General features: G+C 38.0%; 1 protein-coding gene across 1 annotated transcript in view; it reads left to right on the top strand.

Moving 5' to 3' along the window:
• The first annotated feature begins 20111 nt into the window (after positions 1–20111).
• Positions 20112–26457, top strand: part of LOC120528738 (sodium-dependent phosphate transport protein 2B-like) — a 123781-nt gene continuing 117435 nt past the window's right edge. Inside the window, exons 1-3 of the mRNA XM_039752887.1 lie at positions 20112–20190; positions 20280–20387; positions 21932–22060. Coding sequence (XP_039608821.1) covers positions 20112–20190; positions 20280–20387; positions 21932–22060 — 316 coding nt within the window. The remainder of the gene's footprint in view (positions 20191–20279; positions 20388–21931; positions 22061–26457) is intronic.

The following is a 26457-nucleotide window of genomic DNA, read 5'->3' as shown; positions in this document are numbered from 1 at the left end:
GGTGTGGCCTTCTGCTCTGTGTCCCTGAATTAAATGTATTTATTTACTTTTTGTCTCTGTATAATCTGCTAGTCAGTTCAGAAACCCTAATGTGCAAAGGCATATCCTATTCAATATGGGGAGGGTAAGCAGGGCAGAAACAAAGAAGAGGGAAAGGAAACATTAGTTTTAACATTTTAATTGTTTTCTAATAATAGGAATAGCATCTCTAGAAACCTAACCAACACTGTGTAGGTGGGAGTAGTGTGGTAACAGTGAGGAAACACATTTAGGGTGCAATGGCCCAAAATGTGCCCAAGAATAAAAGACTACAGTAGAGAGCCAATGTTGCTATAACAATAAATAAATAAACAATTAAATAAATAAACAAAAACAAAGACATCATTCAGTTTATCAATTTTTGTTGGTTTGAACAGTTCATCCAGTTACTTGTTAAAAGCTCTCAGTCTGCTACATGATGTTTTCCACGCTCCTATTACCATTTGTGTAAAAAAAAAAAACATAAGTTTCAATCTTGAATGCACTTTTCTTTCATTTGCCCGAGATCATTAAGTAAATGATTCAATATTTAAGAGGAAAAATGTTGTGGAGTCAGTTTTATAAATGCTGATGAGAATTTTCATCAACCATTTCCTGTTCAGGTCTTATGTCTTATATGCATGATTTAATAAGGTTTCATTGTGTTCATTTACAATTTAATTTAATTCCTTTGCAAAATCATAAAGTGTTAAATTTATTAGAAACCATAAAACTTTCAAATTGTAATAATCTTGAATGAGAAAAAGAAAGACAAACTACTAGTAATCAGACTTAATTTTGTATGAAATTATATGTAAAATACTAATTACAGTTCTTTTGCTCCATAATTTAATAATAATAATAGTTCTTTGCATCTATATAGCACTTTTCTCACTACTCAAAGCACTCAGTAATTGCAGGTTAAGGGCCTTGCTCAAGGGCTCAACAGGGCAGAGTCCCTTTTGGCATTTACGGGATTTGAACTGGCAACCTTCCGATTGCCAGTGCAGATCCCTAGCCTCAGAGCCACCACTCCACCCTGATTTAACTCTGAATTAACTACATAAATGCATGCAGCAATGTATATTTTTCACCCCTTTAACTGAAAAAAATTTAATAAAGCAATAAGCAATTTTTGATTCTTTGGTATCAAACTAAAATAGTTAACAAAACGTTCACTTACTTATATTTTGAAAGAAATGTTCTGTGTAGATGGTCCCATTTATGGTTTATATGTTTATGGGGGTTTTGACAACTTATCTATACATTGTACATTTTTTCAATGCATTTTCTAATTTATTACAATTTTCCAGAAAGTTGCTTCATTTTATTTCTCATATTATTAAGGAAACAGTACCACCAAGTGACAAAATGATATAATGCACACCAAATGCAAATTAAATGTACCAAAGATCTGTTTTCTACAACTATAATTGTATATTGAATTTACATTTAACCAATTTTGTAAGAGCAACTATATTAAATTACAATGCTTACTATTTACAGTAAGTTTACAGAATAGTCTTCCCTAGTAGTCCAGATCTACAGCAAGTTTTCAAAGTAAATTTCAACAATCTAACACAAGAACACTGTCTCCTGGATATTAATTCAGAAAAGTTTAAGCATCAGAAAATCAGGAATAAGCCCCTTTCAGTATTTACAAACAGAAGATTTTGTATTTAACAATTTTGCATTTTAAATAACACAGCAATCTTGTAAATATGATGAGAAGGATGACAAGACTACTGATCCTAAAAGCCCAGTATGTGTTTTAATATCTCATCCACCTGTACATGGATCCTATGAAATCTGAAGAATGAAAAGGTCTTCAGGTGCTTAGGGCTAACATTGTTATCTAGACTGTTATCTTAACTGTTCATTTATACACTCCATGTATGTATAATCTCTTTGCTTATTTTACTATTGACTGCTTGTTTACATCAGTACAATTTTTTTCCCTCCAAATACTTCACTTCTTCTTTAAGACAGCATGGTGGTACAGTTGTTATCACTACTGCTGCACACATCCAGTGTTCAGAGTTTGAAACCTGCAGCTCTTCGTTATCTGAGTGGAGTTTGCATGTTCTCTTTGTGTTTGTGTAGGGTTTTCTTCCACACCTACAAGAACATTTATTAAGCAGCAATTCCAAACTGACCTTGCGTGATTTGATTCTGAGCTTGCATCCAATGCCATATGACAGAATCCTATTGTTTTGTCCTATTGTTTTTGGTTGATTGTCACTTCTTAACCATGTGGTGTGTATGTGTTATCTGTGCTAAATTCAAATATTTGTTTAATTTTAACTTACTTATGAAATGAATTAGGTGTCTGGTAATGGTGTTGGATCCAGTACTAATTTCGAAAGGCTTTTACCCACCACATTCCTGAATTAGATTAAGTGGGTTTAAGGATGTACTGTATGTATAAATCAAATTAGTTTAGGTTCTTCACCAGCACAGATTGATTCAGCAAATGTCAAGGAGCAGAAGAGCATCAAGTAGGATCAGCAACATATTTATCCATGAATGAATGCTATCATACAAAAAAAGAAACCTTTAATTCCTTAATGAATGAATGAAATAACAGCAAAAGTTATATAAATACATAAATTCGAGTTTAATTCCAGATTAAAGTGAATTTTGCATGAACAGACACTATCCATCTATTCATTATCCAACCCGCTATATCCAAACTACGGAGTCACGGGGGTCTGCTGGAGCCAATCCCAGCCAACACAGGGTGCAAGTCAGGAAACAAACCCTGGGCAGGGCGCCACACACGCAAAGCAAGCACACACTAGGGACAATTTAGGATCACCAATGCAACTAACCTGCATGTCTTTGGACTGAGAGAGGTAAACAGAGTACCCAGAGAAAACCCATGCCGACACGGGGAGTTCATGCAACCTCCATGCAGGGAGGACCTGGAAAGCAAACCTGAGTCTCCTAACTGCGAGGCAGCAGCTGACCCACTGAGCCACCATGCTGCCCTTGAATAGACACTATTTTAATATAAATTTCCTATATTTGCTCTGTTTAGATCTTATGGCTTGAGGAGCCAGGCCTGGAAGTGGGTTTAATGGCAAGCACCTGATGGCCGGACCTGCACCCGTGGGGCTCGGCCGGGCACAGCCCAAAGAGGCAACGTGGGTCCCTCTTCCCATGGGCTCACCACCTGTAGGAGGGGTTAGGGAGGTTGGGTGCAGTGTGAGTTGTGTGGTGGTTGAAGGCAGGGACCTTGGCAGTCTGATCATTGGCTACAGAAGATGGCTCTTGGGATGTGGAATGTCACCTCTCTGAAGGGGAAGGAGCCTGAGCTAGTGCATGAGGTCGAGAGGTTCCAGCTAGATATAGTCGGGCTCACCTTGACGCACAGCATGGACTCTGGAACCAATCTCCTTGAGAGGGGCTGGACTCTCTACCACTCTGGAGTTGCCCCCGGTGAGAGGCGCCGAGCGGGTGTGGGCATACTTATTGCCCCCCGACTTGGAGCCTGTTCATTGGGGTTCACCCCGGTAGATGAAAGGGTATCCTCCCTCTGCTTTCGGGTGGGGGGACGGGTCCTAACCGTTGTTTGCGCGTATGCGCCGAACAGCAGTCTGGAGTACCCAGCCTTTTTGAAGTCCCTGGAGGGGGTGCTAAAGTGCACACCTGCTGGGGACCCCCTCGTTCTGCTGGGAGACTTCAATGCTTACGTGGGCAATGACAGTGAGACCTGGAAGGGCGTGATTGGGAGGAATAGCCACCCCGATCTGAACCCGAGTGGTGTTTTGTTATTGGACTTCTGTGCTCATCACAAATTGTCCATAACGAACACCATGTTCAGGCATAGGGGTGTCCATATGTGCATTTGGCACCAGGACACCCTAGGCCTCAGTTCGATGATCGATTTCGTGGTTGTGTCGTCAGACTTGCGGCCACATGTCTTGGACTCTCGGGTGAAAAGAGGGGCAGAGCTGTCAACTGATCACCACCTGGTGATGAGTAGGCTTTAATGGTAGGGGAAGAAGCCGGTCAGGCCTGGTAGGCCCAAACGCATTGTGAGTGTCTGCTGGGAACGTCTGGCAGAGTCCCCTGTCAGAAGTAGCTTCAACTCCCACCTCCGGCAGAACTTTGACCACGTCCCGAGGGAGGTGGGGGACATTGATTCCGAATGGGCCATGTCCTGTGCCTCTATTGTTGAGGCGTCTGACCAGAGCTGTGGCCGTAAGGTGGTGCCTGTCGTGGCGGCAATCCCCAAACCCATTGGTGATCACTGGCAGTGAGGGATGCTGTCAAGCTGAAGAAGAAGTCCTAAATGACCCTTTTGTCCTGTGGGACTCCGGAGGCAGCTAATAGGTACTGGCAGGCCAAGCGGAATGCAGCTGCGGTGGTTGCTGTGGCAGAAAACTCGGGCATGGGAGGAGTTTGGGTAGGCCATGGAGAACGACTTCCGGACGGCTTTGAGAAGATTTTGGTCCACCATCCGGCGTCTCAGGAGGGGGAAGTGTCAACACTGTGTATTGCGGGGATGGTGAGCTGCTGACCTCGACTCGGGACATTGTGTGTCGGTGGGGGAGTACCTCCTCAATCCCACTAACATGCCTTCCAATGAGGAAGCAGAGCCTGGGGACTCGGAGGTGGGCTCTCCCATCTCTGGGACTGAGGTCACCGAGGTGGACAAAAAACTCCTTAGTGGCAGGGCCCCGGGGCTGGATGAAATACACCCAGAGTTCCTCAAGGCCCTGGATTTTATAGGACTGTCTTGGTTGACACGCCTGTGCAACATCGCATGGACATCGTGGACAGTGCCTTTGCATTGGCAGACCCAGGTGGTTGTCCGTCTCTTTAAGAAAGGGGACCGGAGAGTGTGTTCCAACTACAGAGGGATCACACTCCTCAGCCTCCTTGGAAAAGTCTTTTCGGAGGTCCTTGAGAGAAGGGTCCGTCAGATAGTCGAACCTCGGATTCAGGTGGAACAGTGTGGTTTTCGTCCTCATCATGGAACAGTGGTCCAGCTCTACACCCTTGGCAGAGTCCTGGAGGGAGCATGGGAGTTTTCCCAACCAGTCTATATGTGTTTTGTGGACTTGGAAAAGGCATTTGACCGTGTCCCTCGGAGAATCCTGTGGGGTGTCCTCTGGAAGTATGGGTACCAGACAGCCTGATAAGGGCTGTTCGGTACCTGTACAACTGGTGTCAGAGCTTGGTCCGCATTGCCAGCAGTAAGTCAAGTTTTTGGTGAGAGTTGAACTCTGCCAAGGCTGCCCTTTGTCAGATTCTGTTCATAACTTTTATGGGCAGAATTTCTAGGCGCAACCAGGGCATTGAGGGTGTCAGGTTTGGTGAGCTCAGGATTGGGTCACTGCTTTTTGCAGATGATGTTGTCCTGTTTGCTTCATTAGGCCATGATCTTCAGCTCTCACTGGATCAGTTTGCAGCCGAGTGTGAAGCGGCTGTGATGGGAATCACCACGTCCAAATCTGAGACCATGGTCCTCAGCAGGAAAAGGGTGGAGTGCCCTCTCAGGGCTGGGAGCGAGATCCTCCCCCAAGTGGAGGAGTTCAAATATATAGGGGCCTTGTTTACGAATGAGGGAAGGATGGAGTAGGAGATCGACAGGCAGATCGGTACGGCATCCGCAGTGATGCGGGCTCTGTATCAGTCTGTCATGGTGAAAAAGGAGCTGAGCCGAAAAGCAAAGCTCTCAATTTTCCGGTTGATCTACGTTCCTACCCACACCTATGGTCATGAGCTGTAGGTAGCGTGAGCGCACACACCAACAGAAAATGAGCTGGCCAATTAATTATTTATTCATTAAAACCAGCCACTTTTTCTGAGCCACTGATTCGCTATACCACAAGTACACTCCGCCTGTCAGCGTTAGAGTTATATTTTTTAGACATCAGACACTGGAGGCTACTGACAAACCCTACTCTTTGTTGTCAATCTGTAGTGGCAAAACATAAAAGAAAAAAATTTAAGAGACATATTAAACTTGATTATCAGTTTGTGTAACGTTAAAACACATCACCAGGAGAAGTCACTAGAGAGTTGAGTGTTAAGTGCTTCAAATCTTCGACACGATTTCCAACACAATTGCTTCAAATGTTTTGGTGTTTCATGAGTATTCACTCTGGTCATTACTAACTTTTGCTGAAAAGCAGGGAATGATGTCACATCCAAGTTGACTGCTCGAATTCCAGTAAAACATTTGGAAAACCAATATGAATGCGTCCAGGAAAGCCTTTGTTGTATTTGCTCCTTTAGAAAAAGTAGCAGTTGATAACAATGCATTACACAGTATTTTGTGTATGTAACCACTATAGCAGCATGTCCATACAGAGAACTTGGACAGTACTGTGTGAGCAACTGATTTAATGAGACACAAATAGACAGATGTGCTAATAAATAGTATAATACTATAGGTTTCACTTAAGTTCATGGTGTATGTTGCTATCATCATCATTAACTGAGGTCGGACAAACTTGGACTTGACGGACCACAGGGCAGTACAAGACGGTGGCTTTGATCGATTGTTAATTCTGAGTTTTGAAAAGAAAACTGGGTTTGCAAATAATATGTAGTTTTTGCACCAATGCGTATATTAACCGTAAATAAATTTAAATAGTATAAATTATTACTTGATTACAGAAGCAAAACAATTATTTTGTTAAGAAAAGAAGTTTGCCATGGAACAAGATCTATGAAAAGGAAGGACAAGCGAACAAAAACAACATTAAAGGTCAAATTCATCAGTCTTTCATATATAGTAAGAGCAAGAATATATGTCGAAAGTCCAGAAGATATAATGAGTGCACAAGGTGAAGAATTAATTGTCATACATAGTGACGAAGTTGCATCAATTCACTCCTATTCGCAAGCACACAGTCCACCGTTAGTGGTCATTGAAGATTCTGGATTGGCTCCAAACACTCCTGCAAAAAGCCCTGATTTCCTGATGTAACTGGAAACTCAAGAAAATATCATTTAAATACTAACAGTTAAAATTAACCAGAGTACAGCCAGCCTAGCAGGGTTGATAAAAAGTAACACCATCAGTATAGAAGCATTGAAAAAAAAAATTGATTTCTCATTTAAAGAAATCAATGATTTGAAAAAAAAAACAACTAATGACAAATCACAAAACAATACTGTTTTCAAACTTTGAGAAACAAATAAGCAATCTTTTAGAAAAGATTCCCGAAGCTAAAATAATATTGGGAGAGGATTTTAATACTGTGCCATATGTTAATTATAGATAGATGGCCTCCCAGAATTGCACCAGGGACATGAGGTCATGGGAGGTGTCATCATGAAAAGTAAAACATCTAATAATGATAAAATAAATTTGTCCACCGGTCTGTGCTGTAAGTTTGTTTTCTGTATGATTCCAATAACTTTGATAATTTTTATACACAAAATCGCTGAATTGGCACATTTCCTGTTCAAATAAAGGGCAAAAATGCAAGGTGCGGCAGTGACGAGCCGAGCCTCACCTCGGACTGCGCTATCCCTCACACACTGGGCTGATGCATGCAATTGGTGTGTGCTTGTTGCTGTCTCTGTATGTCGCCAATATAATGTTTGCAGACACATTTATTATACACCCTGACTTTCCACAGTCTGGCTAATATCTTTAATTGAATGTGTGAGACATATTTAGTCCTGTTGATCGGTCTTAAAACCACAGTGAAAAGGCACAAGGTGAGGCAGACAGTACCATGCCGCATCGAAGGGGGCAGATATGAGTCCAACAAGTGCTTGTTGCACCTGTTCTTCTATGCAGAGGCTCTGAGCGCCAATGAGTTAGGAATATCAGAAAGTCAAGTGCACTGCAGTGGTCAGATTATTTTTATTTTTTGTACTGACTAACAGCTCCTTTGGGTTCATATATTTGTAAATCTGACTCTGAAGGAGTCAGTTCCTCACCAACCATGAACCTCATTGCACGTCACTGAATTACACCTAGGGGAGAATCTGTGGATTTCAATACTTTTTGTTTAAGTCTTTTGTGAAATATCGGAAATTTAAGAAACTCAAAATTAGAAAACTAGCTATTAAAAGAAGTAAAGAATTATCGTATATATAAAAAGATGAAAGAAGGTAAGATTATTAAGGAAATGGTGGAAATTACTTAATCCCAATATATTAATAATAAAGAGGAGAAAATGGTGCTGTTACAAATAGAACTGGACAAATTTTATGAAGATAAAGCTACAGCAGCATTTATTAGACCAACGGGAAAATGGATGGTACAAGGAGAAAAAATACAAAATACCTTTATAAATTAGAAAAATAAACTTAAAGATAATATGTCCTCTGGTCTGATTAGAGAATTTTATAAATGTCATCAAGACGAGTTAGCAACTTTCTTCTACTTATATTGAATTAAGCCACTGAAGCAAAGGAATTGCCTATTTCAATGAAGCAAGGATTAATATCACTTTGTAAAGTTGTGAAGTTATTTGCTATAATATTCACTAGGAGAATGAAAAATACTGTATCTTGATGAGATTGTTGATGAATCACAATTGGGTTTTATGAAGGGGAGACATATTTGTAATAATATTCATTGAATTTTAAATTTAATAGATAATGATTTTGTTAAGGATGAAACTTTTATTATTTTTAGATTTTTATAAAGCTTTTGATACAGTTGAACACGAGTTCATTTTTAAAGTATTACATTTTTTGGTTTTGGCTCATTCTTTCATTGAGTTGTTAAGGCTTTATATAGTGGTTGCAATACTTTGATTAAACTCTGTAATGGAACATCACCAACATTTGATATTAAAAGAGGTATTACGCAAGGTTGTCCACTTTCCACACTTTTGTTTTTATTAGTAATGCAAACAATGGCCCTTCATAATTAAAACTGATCATTTTCAAGGTATCAATCTATTTAAAGGAGAAATTAATGTTTATCAGTTAGCTGATAACACAAGAAATTAACAGGAGGTTGTAAAGGCAATTAGAGAATGAATATATTCTCATCTATGTCAGGACTAACCCTTAATATTGGAAAAAATGATATGTTGCAATTAAAAGACTGTAATATTGAATTCATATGTGGCATCCAAGTAAAACAAAAAGTAAAATATTTTGGAATTAGTATATGTATTGATCAATTAGAAAGAAGTAAGTTAAATTTTACTCCCATTATGGAAAAAAAAAAACATACACAGTTGATGAAAGTCCGGTCCTTAGCAGGTCGTGTGCTGAATATTTTAGATTTTAAAATGTTAAACAGTTATTAAAATTAATTGGATAAAAAACTTTCAAAAAAAATAATATTCCAATATGTGGAATATCATCCCTAAATTTGTTTTTGAGAAGGTGGGTGGAATAGATTACCTGTTAAATGATCAAATTTCCATTAACATCAACTTATATCTTGGATACTGGCTTATATGAATATATAAAAATATATATAAAAATAATATTTTTTTAAAGATTATTTGACAGTAATATTATACTGGTGAGACAATTATTAAATGAGAATATTTTATTATCTGATGCAGAGCTTTTCAAAACATTTCCGATTCCAGTGTGTTTGATGCCATCCCCAGAGGAGTTCTGACTTTGCTGAAGGGCAGTCATGGATTAGATAAGTGGTTGACCAGTTATTTCACATCTAATATATTATTGGGAAGTGTTAATATTTAATATAAGAAATGTAACAGAAATTATACAAAAAACATATGATCAGTAATATATATTGCACCTGAAAAACCTAATGGAACTCTAAATGTGTAAGTATTAATTGGCAAAGACGTTTGGATGATGCCAAGTGTGTCTTCTCTGACCAATAAAATTAAGACCGTGTCAGGCACAATTTTTCATAACATTTTCCCTGTTAAGCACATTTTATCCAGATTCATATTCAGCCTAGATTAGAATGGTATATTTTGTAATATGGATACAGAAACTATAGCACATTTGTTTATTAATGTATTCAATACAGAAAGTTTTGGAAAGACCTCGAATATCTTACACAAATTTCTTTGAATCTTAAAATATCTTTCAAGGATTTTGATGTGTTAATTTTATTTTACATGCCCAGATGTGGACAAGAGAATTATATTTATAATAAATGTATTATTGATGATGGGGAAGTATCACATTCATACAATGAAACGGATGAAATCCACACCAAATATTAATCTGTTTAAAATAAAAATTTAATTTTATGTAAAAACCACTCAAACCATAGGAGCGCTCAATGTTGTTGACATGTTAAAATATGTTAAAGTGTTAATATCCGATTTTACAGCTTTCGTTACACGTTATAACATATTTTTGTTATTGTTAATAATTTTATTGCATTTGTAATGAATTTAAATAAAGCACTATTTAAAAATACTTGATTGACCAGTCCCAAGTTTCATAGTATGAAATCATACTTAAAAGTGTCGTTCCTGTTGATTGAGCCGACTAGGAATCGGAAATACTGACATCCCACTTATAATGGAATGCAGCATTAATGTTAACGATGGTTTCGGGAAACACCCCAGAACTTTTACGTCCCTCTCAGGCACGAAGCGACATGTGCACCCGCGCCCACACTACGCTTGCAACATCCTTCGTACACAATTTTTTATTAAACAGGTAAAGCGGTATCATCCACATTTTCGATAATTTAATGGAGTATTTTTGTATACACTTGTACCTTGATGTTTCCATGCAGCATCGCGACAACAGTGTTTAAGTTAACAGTGCTCGTGGGAATTTCACGATAGCTTAGGTCAAATTGGACGAGTCGTGCAGAAATGATTAGCGTCTTTTTCGAGACAGCAAGCGTGGGTATGCCATTTTACAAGTACCAAGGTTATTATATTAGTAATGGCTATTTTTTATGAGAAACGTAAGTAGCCATAGTCATTAACTCGTGGTACTAATATCGACGCAACGTTGGTTCAGGAGCAAGCAGGCTTAGTGATTCTTCATAGTTAACATGCAGATGGTATATCTATTTGGGATTATATATATATATATATATATATATATATATATATATATAAAACAGAATGGTCCACGAGTCAGGGAGGCGGTCGCTTGAATGGGTTTTAGCAGCCTCCCTGGTCATGGCGCCTTTGGGCCAGTGTCTTCACGGCCTATGCCGAAAACCCACCCAACCTTTCCAATATATTTGATCATCTTTCGGTTTGTTCAGTTGTTTTCGTCATCCAGGTAACCGATGTGTTTACCTCGACTATAAACTGGCCTCGTCTGGTGTATGTGCACAAGTGTGCCTTCTGTCTCAGCCGAAGTTGGTTGTTGTCCTAGTGGCACATGGTAATGGGCTGACGCCGTTAAACTGTTTGTATTTAAAATAGGTTTATATAATTGATGAATGATCTACTTACTTTTGGTGTGTATTATGTTAACACTTTTGAACACAATATCAACTTAGTCTTTTGTATGGTTTACTTTACTGAGATAGTACTGCACTATTAAAGTATTATCACCATGCCATGCGAATTGAATTTGCCAATACACAAGGTCCCCAACATACGAATGAGTTCAGTTCCGACAGTGTGTTCTCAAGCCCAGTTTGTTCACGTCCCACAAATTTAGCCTAGGCACCCAACCTCAACTCATAAAAACATGTACAGCTATTTATATGTAGGAAAGTGCTTTCAAAAGATTTTTTTGTTATAGATTTCTAGTGAATTTTAACAACAAACAACTCAAGTTTTTGAATTCCCCGTTGTTTTCCATCAGCTGATCTTGATACAGTAGACTCGCTTACCGCTAACGAACGAGCCTACGTATGCAGACCTAGCATACCTCTCTCGCCTCAACCCCTACAGAAAAAAATGTCATTTGAACTGTACGTACTGTACAAATTTTAAAAAGTGACATTTTTGAGTCCCCGACAACCTCCAACCGCGCTGTGTACCGAAAATACGTTGACGCAGGCAGGTATTGCTCGTCCGCCGCCGGTCCAACTGCAAGTTCTGAGTATCGCCGCGTAAGGCGTCTGTCGCCCGTTGGTTGAAGCGGTGAACATTTAAAACCGGCTGCTGACGTAGCCGCGTGTTCACTTGCTGTTTTTTTTCACTAGTGCGTGAAGTCTGTCAACTCTTTCAATCTGAGAAGGGAACGACTGCAGGATGACGACAGAGAAAGCTCCCGTTTGGGTAACTTTGAGATGACAATAAAACGATATTTTTTAATCTTTACACAGCTTCTCTCATAGATATCTGATCGGGTAAAAACTCACCCTCATCAATAATTCCTCAAAGCGTTTCAGGAAATTCCCTGGTTGCTAACTTAACTGCACTCGCTGCCTCGCCACTTGCTTTCACGTTGTGTTGAGCCTTGAACCAAAGAAATCAGGCATAACTGGCCTTAAAAGATAAGCCCTTTTGATTATTCGTCGTGTTTCTTCTTCAAGTATCCATAGAGACTTTTAGCGTACTTTTGAATCAGCATTAAGTTGAGCGACAGTCGACACGGATTCTGATCCTGCATCTACACACAGCAGTTTCTTCATTTCCTCCATCATTTTTCCCTCGCTTTTTTGATATTATTGTTTACATAATCGGTACAGAAGACTTACATGACCATGATCTTGTTCTTTTTTCTTTAGAATAGTGCTGATGGTTGAAGGGTTTATGTTATACGATTGAGCGACGCCGACCACCTTTGCGCCGCGCTCTGCTGTTATTTTCACTTTGTTTCCATCGTTATCGCCTGGCGCTTCTTAGCAATACCAGCTACATCACTGCTGCTTATACGTTTAATTCCGGACATATTAGGCTTGAAATAAAACGTGTTAACTTGGCGATACAGACAAAGGCACTTTTGGAGGGTGCAGGCACCCGACTGACAATGTAAGCAATAATATCATGGGGTTTGCGCACCACATAGCGTCAGACATGTGAACTACCTTGCGCGCTGTAGCGAAACTTGGATTTATGGTATAATTTATTTCTCACTTAATTTTAATTTATTGGACATGCACGTTCGCATCTTTAAAAGTTCGTAACTTGAAGGTTTGTATTTGGGGGACTTACTGTACTGTGTAAAGACGTTTACAGACAAAAACAGGATATAAGTAAAATAAAATGCCCATAATAATGTAAATTCAATGCATATATACATTTTATTTAATGAAATTATCCTTAACAGTTTTTTCAGGTCATTTGCTTTTAAAGAGTCTTAACTAGCTTTTTCTTTCTGTATTGCAGGTCACTATTGTCAAACTCCTGAAACTGTAGCGCAAAGGTTATGAGGGATTGCTTGCAATCCAATGAAATGATGTAGTGCTGGCTATTAGGACAGCAGGTGGATTTCAAAAAAATAAAGGTGAGAAAAATACACTTGCTCTTTCTTTTCAGAAACCCCACTGGAATAAGTGCCAACCAAGTGAGAAACTTGCACTGGTATTAAAAATAATACCTGTCATCCCCAAAATCTCTTTAAGGCAGGGGGTTGGAAGTATTAGGCCTTAATGTCTGCAGGTTTTTGTTTTAATGTATTAATGCTAGTTTTGTTGTTGATTGAAATTTTTATTTTATCTGATAGATTGCTGTAGGTCCTTGTATTGTTTTAGAAATTAATAAAATGTATATTGTAGTTTAATTTGGATACAATTTTCTAATTTAAATGTAATTTACTTGCTTGTTACAGAATTTTCTGTTTGTTTTTAGTTCATCAGAAGGCAATTAACTTTGAGCTGCATATAAAAGAAACAACAACAGATGATCAGTTAAAGCAATGTTAATTTCTTCATTTAGGAGCTTCATTTAATAAGATGTTTAACAAAAAATAAAGAAAAAAATGAATGGGGTTCTAATCACCACCCAGTCCTGCCTCCCCAGACCATTTTGAAGATTTTCCAAGAAGCATTACACACAGACTGAACGGAGTTTCTAACAGCAGGAAACATTACTGCAGAAACTTTATTAGCTAAAAGAAATCTATGGTCATTTATACATTTTATAGCAAAATTATTCTGAATAAATCATTTTTATTTTAATTAATGTAACAAACTAAAAAATTTCAAGTAGCACATATTAATATACACATTTCTTTATTAGGCAATGCTGTCAAGTACAAGGTATACTTACAAGTGATCCATAAACATCAATTGCTGGGTAGTATATCTCAATAATTTTATCAGAACGTTTTGCCAAATATGTCATTCATTGACTGAATGAATGAATGCTGCCAAATATGTGGTTGCACCTAAGGTCAGTTCTGACACAATGCATGAATAAATCAATGTGGCACATGCTGTATTTCAATTGTGTAAAATGTCTTTATTAAGATGTACTGCCAGAAATATGTTATGGAATATGAAACAGAGTAAAAAAGGAATAAAATCACTGAAAAACCATTAAGTAAATAGCACTGTATACAAACTAATATCACCAAATAATAGAATATTACATAGAATATTAAGTTCCATATTAGAATAAGAAAAAAACAGTAGCAATATAAAATAAATAAAACATGCTAAAATCAAACTTGGACAAATAATAATTTATGTAACTAAATGTACTGTGTAATTATATAAATATAGATATTAAAAGACCCAAAACAATCGCTGTCCATGAAACAGAACCTAAGTGGGTTAATCATTCAGTCAGACCACTTAAAAAAATCAATATTTTTTGTCATGTTTTTACACAAGCATAATATACATAGCCTGCTCCTTAGCATTCACTGCCATTTCTACTTGTGCTGAATTTTAACTAGCAGAATATGAATGCAATAAATAGTGTAAACAAAAATAGCTTTGTTGCTTGATTTCCTTTACATGTTTTTCTGGATGTCCTCAGCTGTGCTTTCTAGCTTGTTTGAGGTAGGAGCATTGATTCTATACCTCTGAGTACAGTAGTGATCTACTTTTAGAGAGCTTACCCCCAACCATTATACCTGGGGCATGACTTCCAGAAATAGTGAGTGCTTAGGGCATGAATTCAGCCATGTACTACTGCTGGCTTTCTTTTAATAATACTGTATGTCTGAAATTGTAGATGAGCCTTAGTGATAATAAAGTGCACTACTTTTCAAAAGTTTGGGATCACTTGGAAATGTCTGTTTTTGATAGCAATTGATGCCTTTTTTTATCAAGATTACTTTAAAATGGTCTAAAAATAATAGTCAAGTTGCATTTAGTATTTGTGACTAACATAACAGTTTCTTTGTGTGGAAGAAAGGATGGCTCATCTAAGAGTCATTTTGGAGTAGCCTGTGGTGGTTGCTAAAAACTCTGTATCAGATTAAGGGCGCTTTTGGAAGCAGGCCCACAGTAAATCATTTTGCTTAGTCCTAAAGGGTATTAAGGGCAGCATACTTGGTGTATTTGTTGTATATGATCATGCAGGTTAGATGCATTGGCTATCCTAAATTGTCCCTAGTGTGTGTGCTTAGTGTGTGTGTGTTTGTGTGTCCTGTGGTTGGCTGGCGCTCTGCCTGGGATTTGTTCCTGCCTTGCTTCCTGTGCTGGCTGGGATTGGCTCCAGCTGACCCCTGTGTTAGGATATAGCACTTTGGATAATGGATGGATGGTAATGACTGACTGGCTGACTAATTACTCAGTAATTATTTGGAGCCAATATAAACTTAAATAGTAAAGCAATACACAGGTTCTTGAACTTTTAAGTTTTGACCACTGTCATCAGCTTCTCTTTCTACTTATAGTATTACAGTTTCTGTTCTATTTCTATATTTGTCCACTGTTAAATATTTGCTATACTTGAACAGCTATTGGTTCTTTTTTAAACTTGAGTTCTGTTTACCTGGTTCTATTTGCCATCCATTTGTTTCTCCATTTTGTTTCTGCGTGTGTAATTATTATATGTCCCTGCATCATTTTATAATAATTCTTGTGTTCATAATTGCAGTTTTTATATCAAACAAATCCATGTTCAGCTTTGACTCACTGCTACATTTTTTTCATTATTGTACTCTCTTCATTAACCACTTATTTTGTATTCTCAAATGTGTACAGATAAATTTATTACTCAAGCCTTGTGTGTACATTCTGAGGCTCCTGCAGTATAAAAAGAAATTAAATATTTTGGTGTAGCTGTTGTAAGTATTAATATGTCAATGACAAGGCTTTTTATAAACTCTGGAACAACGCAAAAGGTGATTTGAAAGGCAATATCAATATGATTTTTATTGATCGTACAAAAATAAAAATGGACTAATTTTTTAAAGGTATTGATGATTTTCCGTCCATGTTAAATTAGTGGATATGTACAATGCTTTTTAATATATTATCCATTTGAGGTTGAAACATAAAAAGTTTTATCGCTAAGAATGAGTATTAGATTGCACATATGATATTTTGTGTCAATAGAAAGGCACACAAAGTTATTTATTCTTCAAACTCGTTTCTAATGCAGCATCAGTGGTAACAAACTTTGTCCTTGCAGTATTGTGCAGAAATAGTTAACAATCCCTGGGCAGAGTACTAGTCTCACATGCAACTCTCTCACACAGACAGTAGGTCAGCTGAGACATGCTAGTCAGTGTAAACTGCATGCCTTGAAGCTGCTGAAGTAAAAAATGTCACCTATTGAAAATCACTTTAAATAAACATTGGGAAATGGACAATATCCATACAGAGTATTCATGGATGGAATTTGAAACTAAAGGCCTGTAGCTGAGTGACACCGGTGCTAGCCTTCTAGCACTGTGTACTTCGGCAATAATCAATCAGTCATATTTGTATTCTGATTCTTCTTTAGTTTTTTCACTACCCTTTTACGTGAAAGAAGCATTCTGAAGAAATCTGCTTGCCAACAAAAAGCTCCCTGAGAAAAGTAGGAAGAAATTAAATGTCAGAGCCCTCAACAATCCCACAAAGAAAGTCAAATTTAAGAAATTTCTTTCAGTTTAACTAGTTGTTTGCTAGTATAAAAGTTGAGCAGCAGTGTAGAACACTGTAAGCCACTGTTCGTTAGATATGCACTGAGACCACTGACCTCACCGTTGCACTGACAGGGTTTATGACAGTGAAACAGAAATTTGAGACTTCATCGACTTCAAGACGAAAGCATTCTTCATTTGTCAGTATGACACCACTTCACAACAGAAGTATGAAAAACACCAGTACCTTGAAGCTAAGACACAGAGGAGATCTACAAAACAAAATACAAATGGGTTGTAGAAAGCTTGGTGGACACAGAGTTTCACTGGCTGCCATACCATTCAGAAGTTTTTTTCCAGATTACACAAACTGTTCTAAAGTGGCACCATTCTTCTCATTTTTCAAAATAAAATCCTTAGGAATAATGATCATGCCATCTTGCAACACAAAGACTCACTAAAGACTTTTCAGGCTAATGCCAACTGAGTTGCATGTTTCAAAAGATTAGGATCTGGAAAAATATAAAATAGTACTAGTTTTTAAAAATGGCAACATTGTCCCATACTAAAAATGGTGACAATTTGTAGTATGGTAGTATGGAAACTACTATTGCATTATCCTGATCTCTGTCATTGGAAAATCCTTACTCATTTACTCCTCTAGTATGTCCGCTACCATTTGTAGAGGAAATCCATGTGTGGTTTCAGACCACTCTAAAGTACAACAGACATAATATTTATAGGTGATCCCAGAGAAAATTTGGGAGAGCAGCATATAGCAAAAGCTATATGTGGTTTCCGTTGCTTCATCCTTTGATTTTATCACTTGGGAAGCCCCCTAGGAGACTTTTCCTAGACTCAGATGTCCCTTCAGAATTATCACTATCATGAGGTTGCTGCACGGCTAGATGACTGCAACTGTCCACTGCAAAGTAAAAGGACTAGATTTTGGCATCCATTCAAACAGGGTTTAAGCAAGATTGTATTATCACATAGACCCATTTCACCATTTACACTCATGATATTGTGCTTCTGTTCTCTCTTTCTCTCTCTCTCTCTCTCTCTGTGTGGCATTGATGTTTCTTTGCAAGAATCTTTTTATTCTACACTACCTTAAGGCCAAGAAAAACATGACTAAGATGATAACTGTCAACCTCCTAAATGCAGCTGACTATACTGCTTTTGCTCATATTTTGTAACTGTAAACTATTCTAACCTGAAATATAAAATAACCTTTCTCCAGCAATAAGAATAGTGGGATTCTGATTTTTTTGTCTAGGTAACTGTGGTAATAACAATTTCTAGAGAAGCAGTGAGAGATGCTTTCATATATCAGCAGAGGCCTGAAAGCAACCACTGAGGAGAAAGTTCAAAATTCCATCACCTAATCTTTTCAGGCATTGATCTTTAAGATCTGTGACCTAAAGTTAACATGGTTGTTTATGTCAGTACTCCTTGTATGGTAATGAGACTGGAGTTACCTATCAGTCACCTGAAAACTTTCAAAAAGATTCAAATACATTTTATCTTTGGATGTTTCTTCCTACCAACCAGGAGGATTGCTGCAATAATTCCAGCATCCTTTTAATGTGTTAAATATGACATACAAGTCCAACCAGTGCTCCTTTGTTGGGACTAATGCTTTCTGCATCTTGAAATTAGAATAATCATTCACCTGGGGTTGCATTTGTAACAACATACTTTTAAAGGATAATGTTGGTATGTTTCAAGTCAGGGTTATTTCTTCCCAATCATGGTATGGTATATGTTAGATTGCCACAAACAGCATACCTATGTTGTTTTAAGTAGCTTAAATAGCAAACAGTTTTTGTACGATTAAGCCATTTTAAACAGAGTCCAGCTATGCACTTCACTTAACCAAATTCCCCAATCATGTCCGCAGCACCATTTCAGCCCCAGAGCATGAATTCACCTTGGAAGCTCATTGCCAAGAGCCATTATTGACATTATTGAATGTTGATGTCTAGATGTTATGCTGTCTCTGTTTTGTAGAGAACCAGACAATAACAACTGAAAAGGGCAAACATACAAGTACTTATATTCTTTCACTGTTATTTTACTTTTTTCACTGTTAAAAAGATGCGCTTAGCAAGTTGCATCCTTCAGGGCATACAGTACTCCCTATTCTGTTGACTTCTTCTTACTCTTGCAATTGGGTATAAAATACATACAAATCTAATCGGATAGGGTGATGTTGTCTCCCTTGGATTATGGTATGTGCTTATATACATACACCTTGAAGGACAGAGTGGAGGGAGTGTTCCTCTCTTGGTAGTGGAATTCTTGCAGTATTGCAGTGGTCTGGGTTGTCCTCTTAGAGGTTAGACAACAATGTGCTACTATACTCCGGTTTGCATAGCAGAAAACAGGGAAGTGTCTGTAGAGGGTACCGCCTCACTTCAAGGTCTGGGTACAACACAAGCCAGGAGCAGCGCCATGCCTTAGTTTAAATGCTTGCACAGCTCAGTAAAGAGAAGAGGAGATGTACATTGCAGTGCTTTTTAGTTTTACTGGCACCTATTTTAATTACTACTGTAAGTACAAGTAATGTTTCTTAGAATACTGGTAAGTACATTAGTCACTTTTATTGGGGCATTCAACAAATATGTAATGTAAAAGTAATAATGGAAATTGAGGATCAAGGTGCAAACCAGTCTACCACTAGTAATTTAGTTCCACTGGAACATTGACAATATTATCTCTTTTCACCTGTTTTTTTTCAGTATAGTACTTAAAATCATTCAGCTTATTGCACAGCCAGTGTAAATGTGCAGTATGTAAAAGTCAATGTTGTGTGTAGTAAGTTAAAGTAAACCACCCTTAAGAGTATACTGCTTTTGATCTAAACTCTCCAAACCTTTGTGACAGTAAAACATTAGAGATCAAAGCAATACATTCCATTTTGACTGATGCTACCTTTTTTAAGAGGATATGCTAAAGGGTGTAGAAATAATGGGAATTTGGGATATAAATATAATTACAAATAATTTGTTTGAGTTCAGTAGTCCTAGGGTGTTTTACATTGTTAGCCATTATGAATGTAGTGAGAAGTCAAGCAAAATGGCACCTTTTATTAGCTAACTAAAAAGATTACAATATGCCAGCTTTCAAGGCAACTCAGGTCCTTTCTTCATGGAAGATGTAAGATTTAACAATCTCTAACCAATGCCCATTGTCATAGGAAATATCCCAGCTAGTACTAATATAATTTTGTAATTTTGATAATGAGGAACTTTCTTTTGTATTTTTTTAAGGAAATGACATCTCATTCCACTTCAGGGTTACCCTCTACAGAGGAAAATGGAAAGATATCAATAGATTCATCTGCAATAAATGGTACTGCACATTTTCTGGTTAAAATGATTGTATATATGCTACATTATTTACAAATGCATACTAAAGTTTTGATTTCTCCTTAATTTTAGAAAATGACCAAGTACCTTTGGAAGACTATGTTCCCTTACCTATATATTCTGTTGAACCTGACCCATGGGCACTTCCAGAACTGCAGAGTGCAGACGTTAAGTGGAAGGGTAAAGTAGTAATTTGATTCCATTCCACAATTATCAATCAATCAATCAATCAACATTTATTTATATAGCACATATTTATACAAAAAAATGTAGCTCAAAGTGCTTTACAAAATGAATAGAAAAATAGAAGACACATAACATAGAATAAGTAAGGTCCGATGGCCAGGGTGGACAGAAAAAACTAAAAAAAAAACTCCAAAAGCTGGAGAAAAAATAAAATCTGTAGGGGTTCCAGACCACGAGACCGCCCAGTCCCCTCTGGGCAATCTACCTAACATAAGTCAAACAGTCCTCTTTGTATTTAGGGTTTTCATGGAAGGACCAGATGATGATGGTCACGTAGACTTCTGGCTTTCAGTCCATCAATGTTGGTGCATCATGATGCTTTGAGTAGGTGGTGGTGGCACAGGCCGCCACCACAAAGAATCCGGAAAAAGAAACAGAAGAGAGAGTTGTGGTCAGTACGGATTTTAGAGCCACTATGAATAGTTATTGTGATGAATTGAACATACAGAGTATCAGTATTAAGTTAAAGTGAAGTTATGAGAAGGCCATGTTAAAGTAATGTGTTTTCAGCAGCTTTTTAAAGTGCTCCACTGTATTTGCCTGGCGAATTCCTATTGGCAGACTATTCTAGATTTTAGGTGCATAACAGCAGAAGGCCCGCCTCACCACTTCTTTTAAGTTTAGCTTTTGGAATTATAAGGAGACACTCATTTGAAGATCTAAGGTTACGATTTGGAATATAATGTGTCAGGCATTCCGATATATAAGATGGAGCACGATTATTTAAGGCTTTATAAACCATAAGCAGTATTTTAAAGTCAATCCTGAATGACACAGGCAACCAGTGTAGTGACATCAAAACTGGAGATATGTGTTCGGATTTTCTTTTCCCAGTTAGGATTCTAGCAGCTGCATTCTGCACTCGTTGCAAGTGATTTATGTCTTTTTTGGGTAGTCCTGAGAGGAGTGCGTTACAGTAATCTAGTCTACTGAAAACAAAAGCGTGAATTAATTTCTCAGCATCTTTCAATGATATAAGAGGTCTAACTTTTGCTATGTTTCTTAAGTGAAAAAATGCTGTCCTAGTGGTCTGATGAATATGCGATTTAAAATTCAGATTACAGTCAACGGTTACCCCTAAGTTTTTTACTTCCGTCTTAACTTTTAATCCTAGTGCATCAAGTTTATTTCTGATAACCTCATTGAATCCATTATTGCCAATTACTAAGATTTCAGTTTTCTCTTTATTTAGTTTGAGAAAATTACTATTCATCCATTCAGAAATACCAGTAAGACATTGTGTTAGTGTATCGAAAGAGTCAGAGTCATCAGGTGCTATTGATAAGTACAGCAGTGTGTCATCAGCATAGCTGTGGTAGCTCACGTTGTAACCTGAGATAATCTGACCTAACGGAAGCATATAGATTGAGAAAAGCAGCGGACCCAGGATAGAGCCTTGTGGAACACCATATCGGATATTAATTATAAAATTAATTAATCTGAAAGCATTTCTAATCATTTTTATTTGATTGTTTTAGATATGGATACTAAAGGGAAGATTCTCTCTCTTCTATTTTCTTGGGGAAGAATACTTTTGTTACTTGGACTCCTTTACATTTTTATCTGTTCACTGGATGTCCTCAGTTCTGCTTTTCATCTTGCAGGAGGTAAAACTATTTAATCTACCTGTTACTGTTTGTATACATGTTGTGATTACAAAAACTTAAGTGTACTTAAAATTATTTACTTTGAAAAAAAGTAGTTTAGTCTGTAAGCTTTTCTGTAGTGTACATAAAAAACAGTGCAGTGTATCAGCTCAAACCACCACCAGATGACAGTGCATTGGACTATCCATAATAAGGTGACCACTAGAATATCAAGAGTACCTCGTATATCTGTTATCTGTATAAGAGATTCTTATGTTTAATTAGGACTGAATAGTTGCTTTTAGCCATATGTTGTAGTCTGCCAAAGGCATTGTGTAACTTGCCAGCTACACAACTGTGACAGCAGAGTGGTCTTTTCTGAATTTCTATTGTTATCCACGGGAAATCCCAAAGGAACAATACAATTGGAGAACTGGAAAATGATGTGACAGGCAATCACATTACTTAAAACATGTTAACACTGACGAAACCATTAATTATTTTATATATATATTATATATATCCGAGGATGCATAGCTAAGCAGTTTTGTAAGAAAATGATCCGAAACGCATAAACAAATTTAGAGTGCACCCTATGCTTACTGGTATAGGTCGCAGTTCAACTCCTCCTGCTCACATATTTATAGAGGTGGAATCGAAAAATAAATCTAAACCCCATTCAGCTGTACTTGCAGGACCTGGAATAAGCAGCTTGAAAATAGAAATGCTTGAAGTAGTTCTGTGAAGAGTTGTTTACAAAAATTATGCCACAGTTCAGTGACAGGGATTACCAGCTAACAAGTCCAAAGGGAAAATTATTTTTTCTGCATGGGGCATTGGGTATTGCTTAAGTTTCTTCAGTAAATAAAGAAGTATCAAAACTTTTGTGATTTATTAAGTCAGTGTACTTTTTTGTGTAATATTAGGTGTTTGTTGAAGATGAGATATAATTCAGAATGAAAATACACTGTCAAATGAATAGATAGGAGCCTTCCCTATAACTGAAGCCCGGCTGCAAATTTGTGAATTTGAACAGTATAATAGTACAGGTTTGAGTTCACAATTGAACTGCCTGGATGAGGCAAAGATGGCAGCTTTAAGGGTTGGCAGAGGAAGGGACGGCAAGCAGAACTGGCAGTTGCGTCATCGTGATTGGAAATGATGCGTTCAGAACCGGAAGTGGTGTCCTCGGGGTCATTACTGGAACTAACATCATCAAGGCCAGGCGAGAGTTCCCATAACAGGTCTGCAGTGGAAAGCGCTGGTCTAGTGGTCTGACTTGGAATTACCCTCATTCAAGCCCTTTAGTTGCCTCCCGTGAACATGTGTGTGACAAGGACCGCCTCAACCAAGACCCATTGGGTCAGGCATTCCTGACCGAGAGGTCATGTACCTGAGACGATCATTAGAGTTTTTGTTTAGGGATCCTTGCCGATGAACAAGCAAAAACTTGTAAGGCTGCAGGTCAAGAAACCACCTGGGGCCTCATGTATAAACAGTGCATACGCACAAAAATGCATAAATCGCGATATATAAAACCTAAACTTGGCACAAAGCCACGCACATTTTCAGGCCAGCCGAAACCCTGGTGTTCGCAAGTTCTCCACTCGGTTTTGCAAACTGGTGGCATCATGTATCAAAGCAGCACTTTTATTCCAGTGTGGTTTCCCTTTCTTTTTTAGATTCACGTCCCTGACGCGGCTTTATCAAATACACCAAAATTAACTGCATATTGTTTATTAGTTTAACACTAGAATTACCAGAGCCTACGAAAAACTCGTAGATCCGTCCCACCTTAAATCGCTTCTTAAAACCATTCTCACCTCTCCGCCAGCATCTTTTGTAATATAGATGTGCTGATAAAGACAAGCTGCAAGCAGTCGGCTATTCCATCCTCCCACCGACTTAGAAAGTGCATGAACTTCTCCCAGCTCATGCCTTGATTGATTATCTTGGAGTGAAGTGGAGTTTTAGAGTGGAAATAATAGATCGTTATTTGGAATACACGCATTTCATGTGTGTTCCGTTTCTACAGTTATCTTTGTAAACACATTTTTAAAACAGAAATGTTTTTCATATTGTAGTAGTAAATGCAGGCATAAACTATATAATGTATGAAGCCTGAAGTCCAAATATCAAATAAACACTTTTGCAAAAGGTACAAATTTAACAGAACAAGTATGCTTTTATTCAAAAATATACCTGCAGAAAAAAAAGCTGTCTTAACATGCCACATTGACACACATTTACTATAACTGCCACAGTAGTGTAATGGCATCAGCTGCTGACTGGTAATCAAAAGGTCATGAGTTTGATCCTACACGACTCCATTTTGAGAAGTAAACTGCTCTTGTTCTTACTATTCTAGAATAAAAACATACATTTGATTTCAGTGTGTAACAGTTGGTGTAATTTATGATACTTGTAAAGGTTAGCTTTGTTTTTTTTTTATTCACTTTTTATTCTCTCAGTCGCATTCAGGATCCTTCCATTACACACAAACCCCCATGTGACACTGCTGTTTTCACATAAAGACGCACTATAGATATGCAGTGTACTTGTGACTGCATTCTCGTACCAATGCTTGCGAACTGAAGTGCCTGCATGCACTTTTCATGGCATTACATGTGTATTTTTTGAGCGTACCCGTGTCGCTCAAACACAGGAACATATGTTGGTGTACAAGTATAACAAAACTAGTGCACTTTTATTCAAGACTATAACCGAAGAAAAAAGAAAGCAAGTTACAGTAGGCGGTTGATACAACAGCTTGCGTGGTGCAATGCTAAGAACTGCTGATTTCCGATCCGTGCTATATAAAATCATCACATTCAAATATTAACAGTTCCCACACACCCTTCCTACATTTACGACATGTGTACTTGTTGCAGTATACACACCTATCTGTGCTGTGGTTCCTATTACACTGAATGAGCACCTGACACTGTACTTTCTTTCCTACATAAATAACATTCGAGCTGTAGCGCGTCTCCAAATAAATAACATTCGAGCTATAGTGCATCTTTATGTGAAAACAGCAGTGTCAGATGGGGAGTGGGGGATCGTGAACGCGACTGATAGAATGGAACTGAATTGAAAACAAGAAAAGCTAACCTTTACAATTATCATGCATTTACACTGGCTCTTACGTCCATCTATCCATCCATCTATCCTCTTCTGCTTATCCGAAGTCGGGTCGCCGGGGCAGCAGCTTGAGCAGAGAGGCCCAGACTTCCCTCTCCCCGGCCACTTCTTCCAGCTGTTCTGGGAAAATCCCAAGGCATTCCCAGGCCAGCCGGGAGACATAGTCCCTCCAGCGTGTCCTGGGTCTTCCCCAGGGCCTCCTCCCGGTTGAACGTGCCCGGAACACCTCACCAGGGAGGCGTCCAGGAGGCATCCTGATCAGATGCCCGAGCCACCTCATCTGACTCCTCTCGATGCGGAGGAGTAGCGGCTCTACTCTGAGCCCCTCCCGGATGACTGAGCTTCTCACCCTATCTTTTAAGCTGTTACGGACTGACTGAAATCAAATGTATGTCTTTATTCTAAAATAGTACAGTATGCAATATGCAATATTATTTGAAAACAAACAGTGTCATATTCAAACCTGATCTGACGCTGTTCCTTTTCAAATAATATTGCATTAGTGTGATGATGTTTTCACATATACAGTATTGTCTCTTTCTTTCATCTTGCAGTTTGTAATCAGTGATCGCGTGTTTTTTTCCCCCGATCTTGCCAGTCTGCACATGTTGCTGTCTGGTGGTATTTCTTTTGTACTCCAGGACATGCAGAGGACAGAATAGTACAGAGCAGTAAAGTAAGTTCAGCGCTATGTGCAATCAGACAGGCAGAGAAGGCACTAGATATATAAATAAACAGGGAAGGCACTGTATAATAGATATATAAAAAACAGCTAAGGGGACAGATATGATAGGCAGACAGGGAAGCTGCTATATAATAATAAAATTACTGTGTTTACTTTATAGATAGACAGGGAGTTCAGGCAGGCAGAATGGCGAAGGTTAAAAAAAAAAAAAGTGCTCCCTAGCAGGGAATCAAACTCAGGTCTCTGAGGTACAGCAAGTCTCCTGCATTCTGAGTGGCGAAATCTTACGAGTTCGCCACAGAAACTATTGTGACATTTTTGAACCTTTTGTGAAAGTGTTTATTTGATCTTTGGCCTATGATAGTTTTATAGTTTATGTCTACATTTTGTAACATTTATTACTAAAATATGTAAAAGTTTCTGTTTTAACAATGTGTTTACACAGATTACTGTTGAAACGGAATACACATGAAATGCGAGTGTTCCAAATAACGATCGATTATTTCCACTCTAAAACTCACTCCCATATAATGAATCGAGACATGAGTTGGGAGAAGTTCGTACACGTTCTAAGTCGGTGGGGGGATGG

This window comes from Polypterus senegalus, chromosome 4 (genome assembly GCF_016835505.1).
Source record: "Polypterus senegalus isolate Bchr_013 chromosome 4, ASM1683550v1, whole genome shotgun sequence".
Classification (NCBI taxonomy): Eukaryota; Metazoa; Chordata; class Cladistia; order Polypteriformes; family Polypteridae; genus Polypterus; species Polypterus senegalus.
Note: the sequence above shows the minus strand (reverse complement) of the source record. Positions and strands in the feature narration are given on the sequence as shown.